The sequence below is a fragment of the Lissotriton vulgaris genome, chromosome 5, assembly GCF_964263255.1.
Source record: "Lissotriton vulgaris chromosome 5, aLisVul1.2, whole genome shotgun sequence".
NCBI classification, from domain to species: domain Eukaryota; kingdom Metazoa; phylum Chordata; class Amphibia; order Caudata; family Salamandridae; genus Lissotriton; species Lissotriton vulgaris.
Genome location: NC_141693.1, coordinates 1,645,769,231 through 1,645,788,690, shown reverse-complemented (window position 1 = coordinate 1,645,788,690; position 19,460 = coordinate 1,645,769,231). Strand labels below are relative to the sequence as shown.

Below are 19,460 nucleotides of genomic sequence, written 5' to 3'. Positions count from 1 at the left end.
TAGAGGAAAACGTCACCTATCGCTGTGTTTGCTACTTGGGGCGGGTTACTCTCTCTCTGGAACCACTGATCTCCCCACTACCTTCTCTACTACGCTGTTTACATGCTTTGGGCTTTTGGCATGAAGTCAAGTGAAAGGTTTTTTGTGCCTCCCATAGCGAGAAATTCTGAAAACTTTAGGATTAAAACTTGCAACCATAAAAAAGATTTAGTGACAATCTGCACATAAAACTGATATATAGTTGTTCCTAGAACCATGGTCAAGAGGACTATGCCACAATTACAAAAAAATCTTTAGACAGGTGGAGGATTTGGAATTTTGCTTCAACTAATATTTGTTCTTCATCCTCTGGTGAGGAATCATTCAAGAGTACAGCTGCCTCCTCTGGGAAAGCTTTTTGTGAGGGGGCAAAATGTCAAAGCAAAAAATGGGGCTAAAATGCAAATGCTACTTACCAGTATGCATCTGTTCTTGGCATGTAGGGCTGCTGACATTCATATCTGTGCATAGATCGCCACCTAGTGTTGGGTCCGGATGATTGCACATTGTTGTCCTGGAAGAGTCTTCGAAGTATCACGAGATAGGTGGCTCCTCCCCTGGACTACAGTGCGCATGGGCATCGCCTCCATCCCCAGATTGTTTTTAGCCATTGGCAGAGATGGAGTGAAGAATGTGAGTGATGACCATGCTATGAGCATATGTGTATATATGAATGAATACTGCAGCTGCTACAGGCGCCGGGGAGGAGGGTGGGCGATATGAATGTCAGCAGCCCTACATGCCAAGAACAGATGCATACTGGTAAGTAGCATTTGCAGTTCGAGGCATGTGGGCTGCTGAATTCATATCTGTGCATAGAATACATAGCAGTCCCTCCATTATTGGCGGCCGCCCGTGCCAGCTGCAGCAGTCTGAAAAAGCGTTTTTAGAACAGCCTGACCAACAGCTGCCTGCTGTTTGGAATGCACGTCTACACAGTAGTGCTTAGTGAAAGTATGTGTGGTAGACCATGTGGCTGCTCTACAGATATCTTCTAAGGGAATGTTACCTAGGAAAGCCATAGAGGCCCCTAACTTCCTGGTGGAGTGGGCCCTCGGTGGGATAGAGAGAGTGCGCTTAGCTTTAGCGTAACAGATCTGAATGCACTTTACTATCCATCTAGCTATCCCTGCTTTGGAGATAGCGTTTCCCTTGTGGTGTGTGGCAAAAGCAACAAAAAGTTGTTTGGTTTTGCGGAAATCTTTCGTCCTGTCTACATAGTACATTAAAGCCCTTTTCACATCAAGGGTGTGGAGCATGCGCTCCGCCAGCGTCTCTGGGTTTTGGAAAAACACTGGCAATTCAATTGTTTGATTTATGTGGAATTGTGATACCACTTTGGGTAGGAATTTAGGGTTAGTGCGGAGCACCACCCTGTTAGCATGTACTTGGAAGAAAGGTTCTTGGATGGTGAGCGCCTGCAGTTCACTAACCCTCCGTAGCGATGTAATGGCTATTAAGAACGCAACCTTCCAAGTTAGAAACTGAAGCTCACAAGAGTGCAGTGGCTCAAAGGGAGGACCCATCAGCCTTGTAAGAACCACATTGAGGTTCCATTCTGGCGCTGGTGGGGTCCTTGGTGGAATGACCCTTTTGAGTCCTTCCAGAAAAGCCTTGATAGCAGGGACCTTAAAGAGTGACAGGTGCTGCCTATTCTGGAGGTATGCTGCTATAGCAGATAGGTGAATGCGGATGGAAGAGTACGCTAGATTGCATCGATACAGGTGAAAAAGGTAACAGATGATGTTTTGAATGGAAGCATCTAGCGGGTCAATATTGTGGGTAGCACAGTAGATGACAAACCTCTTCCATTTAGCCGCATAGCAAGCTCTAGTAGTGGGCTTCCTTGCCTCCCGAATGATGTTCATGCAGTCGGGAGGAAGATTGAGGTAGCCAAACTCTAGGACTTCAGGAGCCAGATCGCCAGGTTGAGCTGTTGCGGGTCTGGGTGCTGAATGTCGCCATGGCTCTGCGTCAGAAGGCTGGGAGTGAGATGAAGCCTTTGATGCGGTACCACGGAGAGTTCCAGAAACGTGGTGTACCATGGTTGGCGAGCCCACGTTGGAGCAACCAGGATGAGCGTCATGGAGTGCTGCCTGAGCTTGCGTGCCACCAGCGGTATCAGAGGTGCTGGGGGAAAAGCGTACGCAAATCTGCCTGACCAGTTCATCCACATCGCATTGCCCTGTGATTGCGGGTGTGGGAACCTGGCGGCGAAGCTTTGGCATTTTGCGTTCTCCTTTGTGGCGAATAGGTCTATCTCTGGATGACCCCACCTTTGGAAGTACGGTTGGAGTACTGATGGATGTATCTCCCACTCGTGCATCTGATGGCTGTGCCTGCTGAGCAGGTCCGCCATTTGATTGTCCTTGCCCGGGAGATGCTCTGCCATGAGGAAGATGTTACTCTGAATGGCCCACTTCCACATGCTCTGAGCCAGATGAGACAGCTGTGGAGAGTGTGTGCCTCCCTGTTTCAGAATGTAGTACATGGCTGTCATGTTGTCCGTCCGGATCAACACGACTTTGTTGCACAGATGTACTTTGAACGCCTTCAAGGCCATGAAGATTGCCATCAGTTCCAACACATTGATGTGCATCTTCCGTTGCTGTAGTGTCCACAGTCCCTGCACAGTGTAATGGAGTACATGCGCTCCCCATCCCTGGAGAGAGGCGTCCGTTGTCAGGATAATCTGTGGGACAGGCTCTTGGAATGGTCGGCCCTTGCAAAGGTTTTGTGGATTCCACCAATGCAGAGAGTTGTAAGCCCGACCGCTCACCAACACTAGGTCTGTCAGTTGCCCATGAGCCTGAGTCCACTGACGTGCCAGGCACTCCTGAAGCGGACGCATATGTAGTCTCGCGTGCGGGACAATGGAGATGCAGGAGGCCATCATGCCTATCAACTGCATGAACACCCTCGCAGGAATCGAGTGTTGGGGTCTGAATCGTTGGATCAGCGCCTGGATACTGGCGATTCTCACCGAATTTGGCTGCGCAGTGGCTGCCAGAGTGTTGATTGTTGCGCCCAGATACTGTCGCACGTGGGCGGGCTGGAGATGGGACTTTGGGTAGTTCAGAGAGAATCCCAGATCGTGAAGGAGATGAATGGTGCGTGACACGTGGTCGACGCACTGCTGTTCTGTCCTTGCTTGAATGAGCCAGTCGTCCAGGTAGGGAAAGACGTGGACGTGCTGGCGACGGAGATGCGCCGCCACGGTCGCCAGGCATTTTGTAAATACCCTTGGTGCCGTGGTGACCCCGAACGGCAGGACCTTGAACTGGTAATGCTGGTCTAAGATCGTGAATCTGAGATACTTCCTGTGGGAGGATGCAGGGAGATATGAAAGTAGGCATCCTTTAGATCCAGCGTAGCCAGGAAGTCCCCCTGCTGAAGCAGGGGAAGCACCTGCTGCAACGTGAGCATATGGAAGTGCTCCGAGAGGATGTACCAGTTCAGGGGCCTGAGGTCCAGGATCGGTCTGAGGGACCCGTCCTTTTTGGGGATCAAAAAATACAGGGAGTAAACCCCTGTTCCCCGTTCTTGCAATGGAACGAGCTCTATTGCCCCTTTTTGCAGCATGACTAGAACTTCTTGCTGCAACAAGGTCAAGTGCTCGCCGGACATAGGACGGCTTCTTGGCGGTATGTCCGGTGGAATGGACGTAAGCTCTAGACAGTACCCGTACTGGATAAGAGACCTCACCCACCTGTCCGTGGTGATGGACTCCCACGCCGGCAGGAACTGCTGGAGTCTCCCCCCGACCGGTGTTGTGTGGTCGGGGGGCAGTGACAAGGCGTCACTGCTTGTTGGTGGTGGTGGACCTGGAGCCATTGTTTCCACGTCCCCTGCCTTTGACATTATTGCCTCTGTAACCACCTCTACCTTTGTTGTTATACGAGGCTTGGGTGTTGCCTTTGTAATATTGTGTGGACTGGGATGCCTGTCCCCTTGAGGTGCCTTTTGAATTTGAGCGGCGAAAGGAGCCACTCCGAAACTGCTGACTTTGTAAAGCCCCCATTGACTTGGCAGTTTCCGTGTCTTTTTTCATTTTTTCCAGGGAGGCATCCACCTCAGGGCCAAACAGATGGTCAGGATTTACTGTTTGATTTAGTATAGTAGTCTGGATGTCGGGCTTGAACCCCGAAATTCTAAGCCAGGCATGGCGTCTAAGCAACACACTTGTATTGATAGCTCTGGAGGCTGTGTCTGCCACATCTAGTGCACATTTGATGGATGCGTTAGTAATGAGTTTACCCTCCTGAATAAGCATCTCTCCTGCCTCCTTGTATTGGTCAGGCAAGTGTTGTAGGATGGCCTCTAGTGTGTCATAATGGGCCCTATCATAACGTGCAAGCAGGGCTTGGGTGTTAGATATTCTCCAGATGTTAGCTGCCTGTGCAGCAATCCGTTTTCCTGAGGCTTCAAAGATTTTTGACTCCTTGTCTGGGGGAGGAGCGTCACCAGTCGTTTGAGAGTTCGCCCTCTTCCGAGCGTTGGAAACAACCAAGGAGTCCAGTGGCAAGTGTCCCCTGATATATGTAGGATCTGTGGGAGCTGCCTTATATTTCCTGTCGATTCGAGGGTTGACCACACGCGCCCGTGTGGGTTCCTTGAAAACTTCTGCGGCATGTTTAAGCACCCCTTTAAGCATCGGCAGCGTCTTGACAGACTTCTCAGCCACCGAGAAGGTGTCGAACAAGAAGTCCGCATCCACGGGGTCTGAGTGCAGTTCGACGTCGTGGTTGGCCGCTGCTCTCTCTATCAGAGCATTGAAGGCCGCCGAGTCTTCTGTCGGGGACGTCTTGGCGGCGAAAAGTTGAGTGTCCTGACCCGACTGTGGGTCGTCGGCGTCGGCTCCGGTGGCCCAAGGTACATGTTCCTCCTCCGGATCCGAGTACGCCGGATAGTTGTACTCGGCATCCTCCTCGTCCGCATCGACTGCGACTGAGCGTGTCGGCGAGTGCCCCAGGGCCTGGGGGGACACAGGTTCCACCATAGCCGAAGATCCCGCAGAGTCCTTCTTGTTTTTAAGAGGGATCTTAAAGGGTTCCAACGCCGGCTCCGTTGTGATCTTCCTCTTGAGGAGCGACAGTTTCCCGGTGTTGGCGTCGATGAATACCTCACGACGTTCCTCGACCGCAAGTGGCTGGAGTCGAGGCTTTGGCACCGCCAAGGCAGCTTTAGGCGTCAATGGCTCCTTGGAGGTTCCTGCCAGCTTCGGCGCGAAGGCCTTCGGCGCCGACTTGGGTGGTAGGGTGAAACGGATAGGCGTGTGGCCCGTAGTAGGTTTAGGCGTGAGCTTAGGCGCTACATTGTCCTGAACGGGATCCACACCGGCTTTTCGAATCCGCTGCAAGGATTCCGCCACCTTCTTCGTGAAGGCCGGAGAGGGCTGGACCGGCTCGAGCGATTCATCATCGTCAAGATCCACATCGACTGCGGGCACTTTCTTCGGTGCCGGCGCCCCATGCCTATTTGCGTCGTCGCCCTGACGTTTCTTCGGAGCCGTCTTCGGGTCCACAACCCCTTTTGGTGCCGACGCAGCCGCGTCGGAGGGCTTTGCCTTCGGCGCCGACCCAGAGGCCATCGGGTCGGCCATTTTGGTGCGACTCTTCTGGTCGGCCATTTTGGTTTTCTTTGTAGTTGACGCCTCCAGAACCTTCTGCACCTGCGCCACTTTCGGTTTCGGTTTCGATGGTGCGTGACCAGTTGGCTTCACTTTCGGTTTCTTAAACTTCAGTGATGGTTCAGAAATGTCCGTGACCGGGCCCGGAGGCGGGGACGTAGGACTTATAGTTAGATCTTGGGTAAGGCCCGAAGGCGATCCCTCGACCTGGGCCGTATGAAGGGGAATAACCCCTGAGTCTGGTTGGGGATGCTCCTCCTCCGAGCTATCTCCCATCGTGGCACAAGCCTGATCGTCGTCCCCTACCTCGTCGGAGACTTCGTAAAAGTCCTCGTCACCCGCGTCGTAGGTCTCCTCCTCGCACGCGGGACCCGAATCCGAGTCTTGCGCGTCGTCTTCTCCCTCGACAGATTCCTGGAAAATGTCATCTGGTGGGGGCGCCGAAGCCGATAATTGAGCCTGGAGCCGATTGGCCCGGCGAATCTTTAAAGTCTTCTTGCTCCGGAATTTTGAACACGCCATGCAGGTGTCCTCGCGGTGATCCGGTGACAAGCAGGTATTGCACACAGGGTGCACGTCGAGGTGTGAATATTTGGAGTGACACAGCGGACACTTCTTAAATGGAGTCCGCTCCATAGCAAGAGGTGTAGTGTAGGCCCGTCCGCGCCGAAGGCACGTGGAAGGGCAGCAAGAGATCGGAGCTGAGAGTCAGAAAGAAACCCCGTACGCAACTATACCGACGCCCAGCCTAAAGACCTTTTGGTCTCGAGTAGAATTTGAACAACCGTCGGTTCCGACAGAGGGAACCGAAACACATCCGAACCCAATGGCGGAAAAAAACAATCTGGGGATGGAGGCGATGCCCATGCGCACTGTAGTCCAGGGGAGGAGCCACCTATCTCGTGATACTTCGAAGACTCTTCCAGGACAACAATGTGCAATCATCCGGACCCAACACTAGGTGGCGATCTATGCACAGATATGAATTCAGCAGCCCACATGCCTCGAACGTATGAATAGTATTGGCCTAACCTAAGCCATCACATTATTCTCAACCACCAGTTAAACTATCCCCTGTTGACTCAAACAGACTTCTATGCATGGATCGTGCTGAAGGTGCAAAAATCCTTATACACCTCCAAGTCGAGAAATAAATCATTATCCGGTTGGCTAACTCTTCTATATTCAACTGGTTCTTCACTGACAAGCTGGCAGATGCCCTCTTGTTGACCAGCACCTTGTTAACAACCTCAATCTACTGAAGCCTATGCCCAATGACTACTGTTCTATGTAGATGCTATCTCCACAAGTCTTCAACAGCCTTTGCTCACTCAGACATGAACCTTGGTGCCAGCAGTTCCTACTTCCTCCAAGGAAGGGCAGATTACAATATACCTGCGGGTGGCATGAGATATCTCCAGTTAAGGAAAACATAGAACTCATTCTAGAGGAGCACCACCAATCACATGTGAGAGAGAAGAAGCCAGGAAGACAAGGAAGTCAACAATACACATGAATTTGACAGAGTATCTTTCTGTGGGAGACATGCCATGCAGGATGAAGACGACTACTTAGCACCCTCCTTTGCTAAGTCATTACAGCAAATTCGCTATACCATGTAAGACCCAAATGCCTATGGAATTCCACTACTCAAACCAATATGTGATGGGTGGCTGGTGAAGTATTTCCTCCAAGCACACCTTTGCCTTCAGTAGCCAGGTTTTACCAACCAGGCATTTTAAAGAATAAATATTCAGGAGGCAGTAGAAATGGAAGTGTATGATGCAGAGGGAAAATTCCATGACTGTCATACCAGAAGAAGTCAGCAAGGATATTCCACCTAGAGGCGCTCCCCAATTCCACAACCCTTCTTCTACCCCATGATAGTCCGGATTTTCACAGTCATACTGACAACAAGCATCTACAATGCTCGATTTGTCTATGTGAGCCAATACGAGGCAAAGTTACTCTGATCCCAGGTCTAAACTTAAAGAAGATTCTAGGAGAATAATGCAGGCATCTGGAAAAACGATGACCCATCCCCCTTACACACTGAATAGAATCTTCAAGTTATTTTGTACCAACTGTATCAACTCACAAAAGTAGAGGTATAAACCCTAAGCAGTACAAGGAGTGTTACAGGACAATGCAATGGAAATATTTTTACAATTAATTTCTATCTAAGGCTAATGCTGTTCAGCTACTAAAGTAGCAAGCTAAAGTTACAAATTAATCCATTGTGGGACATTGAAGGAATACATAAGCAGGAGCCTGCATTGTATTTTTAGTATGATCAAGGGACTGTCCGAGAATTAGAACGCACAATGAGACCGGGGAGGAGACAGATACCTTTAAAATATGCTTGTTACATCGTTCCTCCGTATTAACATGTTCGCAGCGACAACAATGTACAACACTTCTGACACCTCATTCCCAAAGGTATGACTTATTTCATCACATCTAACAAGGGGGGCCAGCTGCAGCTTGTTCAGGGTCCACCCAGCATGCTGATCTAGTGCTTCTGGGCTTGGCTGGTGGCTTAAACCATCCTACCCGCTTGAGTTTCAGTTTGAGGCTGGTGCTCGCTGTCTCCTCCAATAACAGTTCAATAACATTATGGCAGCTATCATAGGGTGGGTTTAAGCCCATTAAAGAATACTGGGGTGAAAGATCTCAAATTCTGCCCAATGTAATTTAAAGCAAGCCTGACACACACTCTCCTCCCACAAGAGTATTTGGAATGATAGTGGCCATTTTAGTTTGAGCCTAAGCTCACTTAATAATTATAATATGGTACCAAAGTTGCTTTTTTAAAAATGTTTTTCGAATCAACCTTCATTTGCAGGGCTGCATTCTTAAGTCCAGCTTCACTGCTGCACACAACAGCGCCACAGAAAGCTGGTGTGTAAAGGTGGCTACAGACTCATTCCTGATGTTTGCCTCAGGAATTTCCAAGTCCACAATGAGGACTTGGAAATAAAGTGACAAAATGCAGCCACTCATTGTGCAGGCTACTCAGATAGAGTAGATGTGCTGTGGACTGATCCACAATGTTAAGGACACTGGCAACGAGACCAATGAAAGGGGCTGATCCACCACCCTACTCTGTATAATGAGCTGTGGGAGGATCCAAGCTGAAAAAGACACTATCTGCAAATAATGGATGAAGAGGACGGAACCAAAGTCACTATATATGTATGTATTCTTATTTTAATTTAGTGCACGAGTTTGGAGAGAGAATTTAAGCTTCATCTCCTCCAGATTTAACAATAATACTTCATTAGGTTTCTTTGCCATGACTGTTAGTTATGAGGTCTTCTGAGAAGACTGGGTACTGGAGAAGCATGACAGTTTAATAATAGGGTACCATACCACTCCAATACGGTACCAGGGATGACCCCTCAACCTTCGAGTATGGCTAGCAGACTCTACTTAACTAGAATATCACATAACAGGCCTGATGTATCAAAAACGGTTTACTCATTCTATGTGGAAACTTAATGCTACATAAAGATCAAAGTTCGGTTCTGCTTGCTGCTGCTTATAAAGGCATCAACAGAAACTAAGTCAGCACCTACTCACATTAACCCAAATAATCTGCAATAAATATTAATAAATGATATGGTACCTCTTCATTTGGAGGTGGGAACTCAATCTTTCGGTCAATTCGCCCTGGCCGTAGCAACGCTGAATCCAAAATATCAATTCTGTTAGTGGCCATGATCACCTGCAAGTCCATAAAAAAGATTAACACAGAATTCCAGCAACGATGCAATGTGAATGTAGATTTTATCTAGCTGTATTTCTCTAGCAAGCTAAAACACTGAATTTATCAAACCGACCTTTAATGCATGCTTACTGGTCTTTCCAATAGTTAAGTATGTTGCTCTTTCTTAAACGGATAGCTGTAAGTTAGAATTGGAGCATGGTAAGCATGTTTCTCTTAGAAAACTAATCTTATAATGATTTTGACACTACACCTTAACAGACAAAAGTGGTGTATTGCCACCGTTTAATTAGTTTCACATGTGCCATCTCTATGGTACAAACAAACATTTCAAGAGCAAAAAAAACATTGGGGGGAGGGCGAAGAAAAGATAATTGGTAACACTACTTTATCAGTAATAGAACTTTGCTAGATTAAGCTTTCTTTATATATTACTAGTGTATTTCTGTGAACAATAACTTTTTTATTTTTTATTCACAACATGAGAAAGAGATACAAGTTAACAAAACAAAACAAAAAAATGGAGAGAAAAGACAAAGAAGAATGACGGTTGAAACAGTTAAAGTACAATTCAATACAATACATCAAATAGAGAAGAGTACAGTGTTGCAGAAACTTGCCCCAGAATATGTGCAAAAATCTTCGAAAAAAAAACATTCAAATAATAAAAGAGCCCCAAATTGTGTCACATTTCATTGACGAGCGGGTACCTCTTAGTTTGGCCAAGGCATACTCCATGGAGTAGATCTCATTAACCAAAGACCACCATTCCATTATATGTGGAGGGTTAGGGGAAATCCAGGCGCGTGCAACAACTAATTTAGCACATGATAGTGCGATAGTAACCACTGCTTGCAGTGGGATAGTGATGGAGTGTATATCAAGTAATACCGAGGATGCAGTAAGAGGAGGAGAGCAGGGCAATTTTAACTTCATTATCTTATCTACGGCTGACCAGAACTCAGATAGCATGGGGCAGGAGAACAAAATAGGTTCCAAATCCGCAGCAATAAGACTACATTTAGGACATTTCGTTCGACCACTAAACATATTGTTCGTAGCCCACTTTGAAATCCTATCTGGTGTATGATAGAGCATACAAGTGGTTTTAAATTGTTGAAGCCTTAAGCTTGAGGATTGAACTAGATTATTGATGTAATGTAATGTAATTGTGCTTGTAAAGCGCATCATTCATCCTGGGTAAGATATCACGGCGCTAAGATTGCTAGAGTCTGTGGCAAGCTTTAGGGGGATTTGTCAAGTTTGGGGAAGAGTAGGGTTTTCAGTTTTTTCCTGAAGGTGAGATAACAGTCTGTGAGCCTAAGATCTATAGGCAAGTCATTCCAGATGTTCGCGCCCAGGTGGGAGAAGGAGCGACCGCCCATCCTGGTTCTCTTTACTCGAGAGGTGGATGCTCTTGCTGTATATTGTGAACCGAGAATCCGGTTGGGTACATAGTACTTGATCCTGTTTATTAGAATGCTTGGGCCAGTGTTATGCAGTAACCTATGTGTAATGCATAACATTTTGAAGGAGGCGCTTTGCCTTATTGGGAGCCAATGTAGAGTTCTCATACAAGTTTTAGCTGAGTCAACATACAGTAGCAATTCCGATTTGAAGAGTTTCACAATTCTTCAATCCCCTGCCGCGGTCCGTTGCCTGTAGCTCACAATATATCGCTGTTCACCACCTTTCGGACAAACATTCATTCTGACCGCCTGGAAGCGCCGCGAGACACATCTTTTTCTAACCCAGATTCGTTACGATTTTCCGTGGGTAGGGTAAGTGAGGAGCCTCAAGCTAGCTGCTGCTCCGCGGCTTCCTCAGTCTGCCATCTTGCCCATAACTCCCGTGAACAATAACTTTAAAAAACACTTTATTATTTAAATGTTGGGAACATTTTAAGTAGCATCAAATTGAAACAAATATGATTTTCACTTTTATGTTCAAAAGAAAGACCTGAAATACACCAGCAATTAACGATTCCTCCACTGTTGCACCACCTGCAGTTTAACCTTTTTTTTTGCTTTCACATGATGTTGAATAAAGAGAGCAGAGTAAAAACAAAAAAAACATTTGCAAATTGCCTCAAAATACAGTCAGTGTTTACGTACCATCTAATTGATATGGCAAGACAATTGCCCACCCGATGTACCACAACAAGCCAGACAGATAAATGAAATTTAACAAGCTAAACGCCAATCCAGTAATCAACATAAATCAATACGGCTTAACTAGAAGACCCGCTACATTCATAAATAACGTTTCAATTTAACACTGAACAGTCAACCAGGATATTTTGCATAATATTTAGCTCTTTTATAGACTAGACTACAAATGGACTGTAAAAATGTGAACCAATAGAGGGACCTTACAGACGGATGATGGTTATAAATCATTCTTTTGGAACACATGTAGAGATTTTCAAGTTTACCATTTACAGTAAAAAATAAATGTATAGAAGGAATAATTAAAACAACAAGCATTGGCAAAGCGAATAGGTCTAGCACTGGAAAGCATGTCATGTTAATTTTTTGCTAACATGTAATACACAAAACATTGGCAATAATATAAAACAAGCACTGGCGTTGCCAATAGGTCTCGCAGTAGGAAAGTTGGAGCTATTACAATTGCAAATAACAATGCCTTTTATTTTTGTTTTCATTTAAAAAACATAAAGGGCTTTGTCATTTACAAAACCAATAGCTCCAACTTTCCTACTGCGAGACCTATTGTGCACTGCACAGTGTGGGTGAGAGTGGGCTTGAGTGGGTGTGAGTGGTGCTGTGTGGGTAAAAGTGGCGTTGTGTGTCTGAGAGTGGGCTTGCGTGGGTGTGAGTGGTGCTGTGTGGGTAAAAGTGGCGTTGTGTGTCTGAGAGTGGTGCTGTGTGGGTAAAAGTGGCGTTGTGTGTCTGAGAGTGGGCTTGCGTGGGTAAAAGTGGCGTTGTGTGGGTAAAAGTGGCGTTGTGTGTGGGTAAAAGTGGCGTTGTGTGTGGGTAAGAGTGGCGTTGTGTGGGTAAGAGTGGCGCTGTGTGGGTAAGAGTGGCGCTGTGTGGGTAAGAGTGGCGCTGTGTGGGTAAGAGTGGCGCTGTGTGGGTAAGAGTGGCGCTGTGTGGGTAAGAGTGGCGCTGTGTGGGTAAGAGTGGCGCTGTGTGGGTAAGAGTGGCGCGGTGCGTCTGAGAGTGGCGCGGTGCGTCTGAGAGTGGCGCGGTGCGTCTGAGAGTGGCGCGGTGCGTCTGAGAGTGGCGCGGTGCGTCTGAGAGTGGCGCGGTGCGTCTGAGAGTGGCGCGGTGCGTCTGAGAGTGGCGCGGTGCGTGTGTGAGTGGCGCGGTGCGTGTGTGAGTGGCGCGGTGCGTGTGTGAGTGGCGCGGTGCGTGTGTGAGTGGCGCGGTGCGTGTGTGAGTGGCGCGGTGCGTGTGTGAGTGGCGCGGTGCGTGTGTGAGTGGCGCGGTGCGTGTGTGAGTGGCGCGGTGCGTGTGTGAGTGGCGCGGTGCGTGTGTGAGTGGCGCGGTGCGTGTGTGAGTGGCGCGGTGCGTGTGTGAGTGGCGCGGTGCGTGTGTGAGTGGCGCGGTGCGTGTGTGAGTGGCGCGGTGCGTGTGTGAGTGGCGCGGTGCGTGTGCGAGTGGCGCGGTGCGTGTGCGAGTGGCGCGGTGCGTGTGCGAGTGGCGCGGTGCGTGTGCGAGTGGCGCGGTGCGTGTGCGAGTGGCGCGGTGCGTGTGCGAGTGGCGCGGTGCGTGTGCGAGTGGCGCGGTGCGTGTGCGAGTGGCGTGGTGCGTGTGCGAGTGGCGTGGTGCGTGTGCGAGTGGTGCGTGTGAGTGGCGTGGTGCGTGTGAGTGGCGTGGTGCGTGTGCGTGGCGTGGTGCGTGTGAGTGGCGTGGCGCGTGTGAGTGGCGTGGCGCGTGTGAGTGGCGTGGCGCGTGTGAGTGGCGTGGCGCGTGTGAGTGGCGTGGCGCGTGTGAGTGGCGTGGCGCGTGTGAGTGGCGTGGCGCGTGTGAGTGGCGTGGCGCGTGTGAGTGGCGTGGCGCGTGTGAGTGGCGTGGCGCGTGTGAGTGGCGTGGCGCGTGTGAGTGGCGTGGCGCGTGTGAGTGGCGTGGCGCGTGTGAGTGGCGTGGCGCGTGTGAGTGGCGTGGCGCGTGTGAGTGGCGTGGCGCGTGTGAGTGGCGTGGCGCGTGTGAGTGGCGTGGCGCGTGTGAGTGGCGTGGCGCGTGTGAGTGGCGTGGCGCGTGTGAGTGGCGTGGCGCGTGTGAGTGGCGTGGCGCGTGTGAGTGGCGTGGCGCGTGTGAGTGGCGTGGCGCGTGTGAGTGGCGTGGCGCGTGTGAGTGGCGTGGCGCGTGTGAGTGGCGTGGCGCGTGTGAGTGGCGTGGCGCGTGTGAGTGGCGTGGCGCGTGTGAGTGGCGTGGCGCGTGTGAGTGGCGTGGCGCGTGTGAGTGGCGTGGCGCGTGTGAGTGGCGTGGCGCGTGTGAGTGGCGTGGCGCGTGTGAGTGGCGTGGCGCGTGTGAGTGGCGTGGCGCGTGTGAGTGGCGTGGCGCGTGTGAGTGGCGTGGCGCGTGTGAGTGGCGTGGCGCGTGTGAGTGGCGTGGCGCGTGTGAGTGGCGTGGCGCGTGTGAGTGGCGTGGCGCGTGTGAGTGGCGTGGCGCGTGTGAGTGGCGTGGCGCGTGTGAGTGGCGTGGCGCGTGTGAGTGGCGTGGCGCGTGTGAGTGGCGTGGCGCGTGTGAGTGGCGTGGCGCGTGTGAGTGGCGTGGCGCGTGTGAGTGGCGTGGCGCGTGTGAGTGGCGTGGCGCGTGTGAGTGGCGTGGCGCGTGTGAGTGGCGTGGCGCGTGTGAGTGGCGTGGCGCGTGTGAGTGGCGTGGCGCGTGTGAGTGGCGTGGCGCGTGTGAGTGGCGTGGCGCGTGTGAGTGGCGTGGCGCGTGTGAGTGGCGTGGCGCGTGTGAGTGGCGTGGCGCGTGTGAGTGGCGTGGCGCGTGTGAGTGGCGTTGCGCGTGTGAGTGGCGTTGCGCGTGTGAGTGGCGTTGCGTGTGTGAGTGGCGTTGCGTGTGTGAGTGGCGTTGCGTGTGTGAGTGGCGTTGCGTGAGTGGCGTTGCGTGTGAGTGGCGTTGCGTGTGTGAGTGGCGTTGCGTGTGTGAGTGGCGTTGCGTGTGTGAGTGGCGTTGCGTGTGTGAGTGGCGTTGCGTGTGTGAGTGGCGTTGCGTGTGTGAGTGGCGCTGCGTGTGTGAGTGGCGCTGCGTGTGTGAGTGGCGCTGCGTGTGTGAGTGGCGCTGCGTGTGTGAGTGGCGCTGCGTGTGTGAGTGGCGCTGCATGTGTGAGTGGCGTTGCATGTGTGAGTGGCGTTGCATGTGTGGTGGTTGAGTGGCGTTGCGTGGTTGAGTGGTGTTGCGTGGTTGAGTGGTGTTGCGTGGTTGAGTGGTGTTGCGTGGTTGAGTGGCGTTGCGTGTGTGAGTGGCGTTGCATGTGTGAGTGGCGTTGCATGTGTGGTGGTTGAGTGGCGTTGCGTGGTTGAGTGGTGTTGCGTGGTTGAGTGGCGTTGCATGTGTGAGTGGCGTTCAGGGTATGTTTCCGGCGTGGGTAACTCGCAGTTTTTGGAGTTCATTTCCATGCCTGATAAAGCTATCCGAGATGCTGTACGTCGGATAGGCTCTGGCCCACTGGTAGGTACTCTGACAACACACCAGTGCAAGAATAGATGAAGTGACGAGGATCAGCAGTTCAAGGGGATGCTGTGGTCTCAAGGGGAGGTTGGGTGAAGGGGCTTTCGGAGTACCGCAAGTATCGGGGTGAAGGGGACACTCTTGGCCTGGGGATAGATACGCGGATTGTAGCATTAAATCGAAGAGTTACATCGGCGGTATGAGGCTACAAGACGTGCGGGAGGAGTTGCAGGAGATATAGAAATAGTCTGCACAAAAACTAATTGAAGAGTTACATCGGCGGTATGATGCTACAAGACGTGCGGGGGGAGTTGCAGGAGATATAGAACGAGTCTGCACAAAAACGAATCGAAGAGTTACTTTGGCCGTAACAGCAGGGATGTAATTAGGGGGGAGGAGAAGTCGCACTTGGGTGAAAGGCAGACGCTGGAGTTGTTTTGAGAGAGAGGGGAGGTGCTGGTGTGGGAGGGGGGAGTTGCTGGTGTGGGAGGAGTGCTGCTACGGCAAGGCTGTGTTTGTTTGGAGAGAGAGGGGAGGTGCTGGTGTGGGAGGGGGGAGTTGCTGGGGAGGGGGGAGTGCTGCTAGGGGAAGGCTGTGTTTGTTTGGAGAGAGAGGGGAGGTGCTGGTGTGGGAGGGGGGAGTTGCTGGTGTGGAAGGAGTGCTGCTAGGGGAGGAGAAGCCCTGGCCGTGAATGCTCGTGCATGTTTGCTCACGTGATTCACGTGAACTGAAAGAAAACCGCGGCTGAAAGCCCTTAGTTTGAAGAGAAAATAGCCGACTTGAATTCTCCCCATTTCCCATTCCTGCGGAATGGTAAAGGCGAGACCTAAAAAATATGAACTGCCCCAGCAGCTCAGGCACACCAGTCCTTTGCAGAAGGCTGTGCATATGGGATGAGGCTAAATGTCGTCATTTAAGGTGCAAGACAAATGTCTTGTGCTGAAGTGTGCTGACTCATGCTGTATGATGTGGTTGGCCAAAGCAAAATGTGAATGACACTTGGATGAAGAAGGCAGCCCAAAGGTATGTATGTACCTATGTATTTATATGTATGAAATATGTTTTTGGAAACATGATGCTAGCTTGACAACTAAAGCAGACTCTAGGCCAAACCTCGAAGTGTGAAGTATGCACATGCCCAGCCACTGCCCTTGACAGTTAGTCTACATCCTTTTCAGGAAATTATGACAGAAGGATGAATTAATTAAACATGTTCTATCATACCATTTTCCAAATAATCTGTAAGAGAAATGCCCCTTGTTTCTCACATTTATGTCATATAACTCCCTCTGAAAGCTCCACAGCGTTACATATTAAAACATGCCTGGCCGTCCTCACCAAATCTTAAAAGCAGACACATCAATGTGACAAGTAACAAAACACAAACGTAAGGTTGTCATTATTAAGAAAAGAAAAAGTTCTGCCAACATTCAGTAGTCGAGTCCATGATTCAGTAAGCGGCGGTACCCTTCTTTTATCAGAAGCAACTTTTCTTGTAAATTGTTCAGTCTCGTACTGAATAGAAGGAAGCAAGGCTCAGTCCTCCTTAGGAAACTAGTTAAACCTGGTCATGTTTGAAGCATCAGTTTACGGGCATTTCTCCTAAGACCTCACTACAAGCTTTGACTTGCATGTTCCAAAATCCTGATTTTCAGTGACAGATTTATTGGGGCATTTTGGATCACAGTCCTGCTAAATTAAACACTTTCATCTAAGCTTCAGCTGGTGAACAGATGTCCTTGCATTTTCCTCTACAATGCACTTGTGTAGATGGAACTTCATGGTGGACTCAACGTTTGAGAGGTGTCCAGGTCTTGTGGCTGTAACAAGTCAAAATCTTCAGCCCTCCTCCATAACCGTTTGATGGCTAGTATCAGGTTCTTGAGGCGATATGCAATGTTTGTTTCAGTAGTCTTTGAATTAAGTTCGGTACATTTTCCAGACCTAAGTGATGCAGCAGAGTTCTTTTTGAAGAGAAAGTGTTACCTCTTGGCTACCCTTTCACAAAAGGCATACATATTGAGTATTTTCCTAACAGAATTATGAACTCTCGTTGACAGAATTGGTAGAATATTTTCCCTCTCTAGGATCACTCATATGGTCTGATCTTGAGGTAAATTCCCTGGGATGCAACCCCGCCCCAAATCGCGATGGGCAACCATCTTAAAATTTATGAATTTATAAATTATGTTTTCACTGTGGAATGACGGACTTCGTATTGTTTAGAAATAACTTTATAACCCTTCTGATAACAAGCACTGGCGTTGCCAATAGGTCTCGCAGTAGGAAAGTTGGAGCTATTGGTTTTGTAAATGACAAAGCCCTTTATGTTTTTAAAATGAAAACAAAAATAAAAGGCATTGTTATTTGCAATTGTAATAGCTCCAACTTTCCTGCTGCGAGACCTATTGGCAACGCCAGTGCTTGTTATTGCAGGTGCTATTGATATAACAAAGTCAATTCTTCATTGGCAGAGAGCTGCGGCTCACGAGACTATAAGGGTCTGTACAAGTGCCGCACTGTTTACTGGTCGCCGAGATCTCGAGCTCCGTGAACAGCACTTGTCTGTCTGTAGAGGACCGGGCACATTACCCAGAGCTGTGGCACGCACCGCAGAGGCCTACACCTGACGCACAGCCCGCCATTGGTGACGGAATGTTTGTGATTTCATGAGGAAACGTTACGTACCATATCAAAAAAAGGTTGTAGGATTAAAACAAATAACCGTTGGATCTTGTTTTTATTTGTATTAATTAAATGCTTCCGAGTCCACCATGGGCAATACATAAGTGAAGTCATATTCGAGGTTATTTTCATGGAGAATTCCGTTTTTTTGTCCTTAATCTGCAAACATGCATGTGCTTTTTATTTTACCTTTCCCAGGACAGTCGTGAATAAGTTTGATAATTAAACAGTGCCACCCGCTCGTCAACTCTGCATTTCATTCCGTGTGCTCTCCGACTGTTCTTTTGGGTGTCTTTTAGGATGCCTCAGTTTAATCAGAGCGGTACAAAAGGGGGTGGTGATGGACGGAGCATCTGAATCAAACAAACACTGGGGTGGCAGAGTGGGCTAAAGAACGGTGATGCAACACATGATTGGGGGTAGGAGGAGTAGTGTGTGTGTGGGGGAGGGGGGTGGGGGGGGGGGGGGGACAGGACGTGAAGGGTGGAGGCAACAGGGTTGACCAGAAGCTACACGGATGGCATGTGTGGAAAGGGAAGAAGCAGAGGGTCTCATGCCCAGTAGTCCGAACAAGAAGTGTGTGTGTCAGTCGAACAAGTTTAAACAAGAAGGAGTGGTCGAGAAGGGAGGGAGGGAATGGCAGCAGCAGATGAGCCTGATTAAAGCTGATGAAAAGGGAGGGGGAGGAGGGAGTGCGATGCGAGCAGCAGCAGGGAAGGGGCGGAGAGGAGGCTCTGATGGAGAGCGACGCAACCACGACCATAGAAGCCCTGCAATATAAAATAATGAATCACGTAAAGCAGGATGTAAGGCTGTGACTGAGTGTTTGAAAGTGAACTCTACAGTTCTTGTTGGCAGCTCCGAGAATTACGAACAAGGTACATAAACACATGAATACCAATGGTGTGACTAAACGTACACGCCAACAACCCTTTGGCTGCAAGGGTGCTCCCTGGAATTAACAGATATAAGATGTGAATAGAGCACCCTCCTCAAGTACTATACCCAATTATGCTCAAACAGTGATGCTCACAAAACACTAGACCCGTTTTTTCACTGCTGAAATCCTTAAATAATTCCCACCAGCATAGACTATTAGAGCGAAAGGGAGAAAGAACGCGAGGCAGTAAGACAAATTGGGAGAGTCAACAAACGATGCGAGCTCTGTGCTGGGTGAGGGGGAGGGCCATTAGCCTTTAAGAACTCTGGGCGAGATCAAAGGAAGGGTGGGAGTGACATTGGCGATCGAGGGGTGAGGGGGTGCAGCCTGGTGAGCTGAAGTGACAGCAGAGAAAACACAGATGCAAGATTTACAAAAGCCAAACATTATAACAATCTGGGAATACTCGTTCTCGAGTGCGTTGCAGCTATCACAGACTGCATTTGTGCTGAAAGAACTGTTGTACTATTGTTACACATAACACATGATTTACAAATATATCTGTATATTGTACATGGTGGGCCACTTGCGAGATCAAAAAATGAAAACAATCCTAGAGCATACGTCTGCTCATTCTCCAATGTGCAGATCTTAAAATAGTGAAATAAACACCAGCAGATCATGGGACTAGTGTAAAACTGAAATTGCGGTATAAAGTCATAGGAATTTTGAGCGCTCCGGTGCTCCAACAGAACTTTAGTGCCAGCAAAAACGACATGAAATAAAGAGGCGGACTCAGCACTTCATGCCCTTCTGGGAAGTCAAAATAGGTGGGGGAAAGTAACGCGTCCTGAA

At 49.5% G+C, this 19,460-nt stretch overlaps 1 protein-coding gene across 1 annotated transcript in view; it reads right to left on the bottom strand.

Moving 5' to 3' along the window:
• The window catches only part of PSMC5 (proteasome 26S subunit, ATPase 5), a 116,650-nt gene that overhangs the window by 23,356 nt on the left and 73,834 nt on the right, over positions 1-19,460 (bottom strand). The window contains exon 9 of the mRNA XM_086923794.1: positions 9,297-9,395. Coding sequence (XP_086779920.1) covers positions 9,297-9,395 — 99 coding nt within the window. The remainder of the gene's footprint in view (positions 1-9,296; positions 9,396-19,460) is intronic.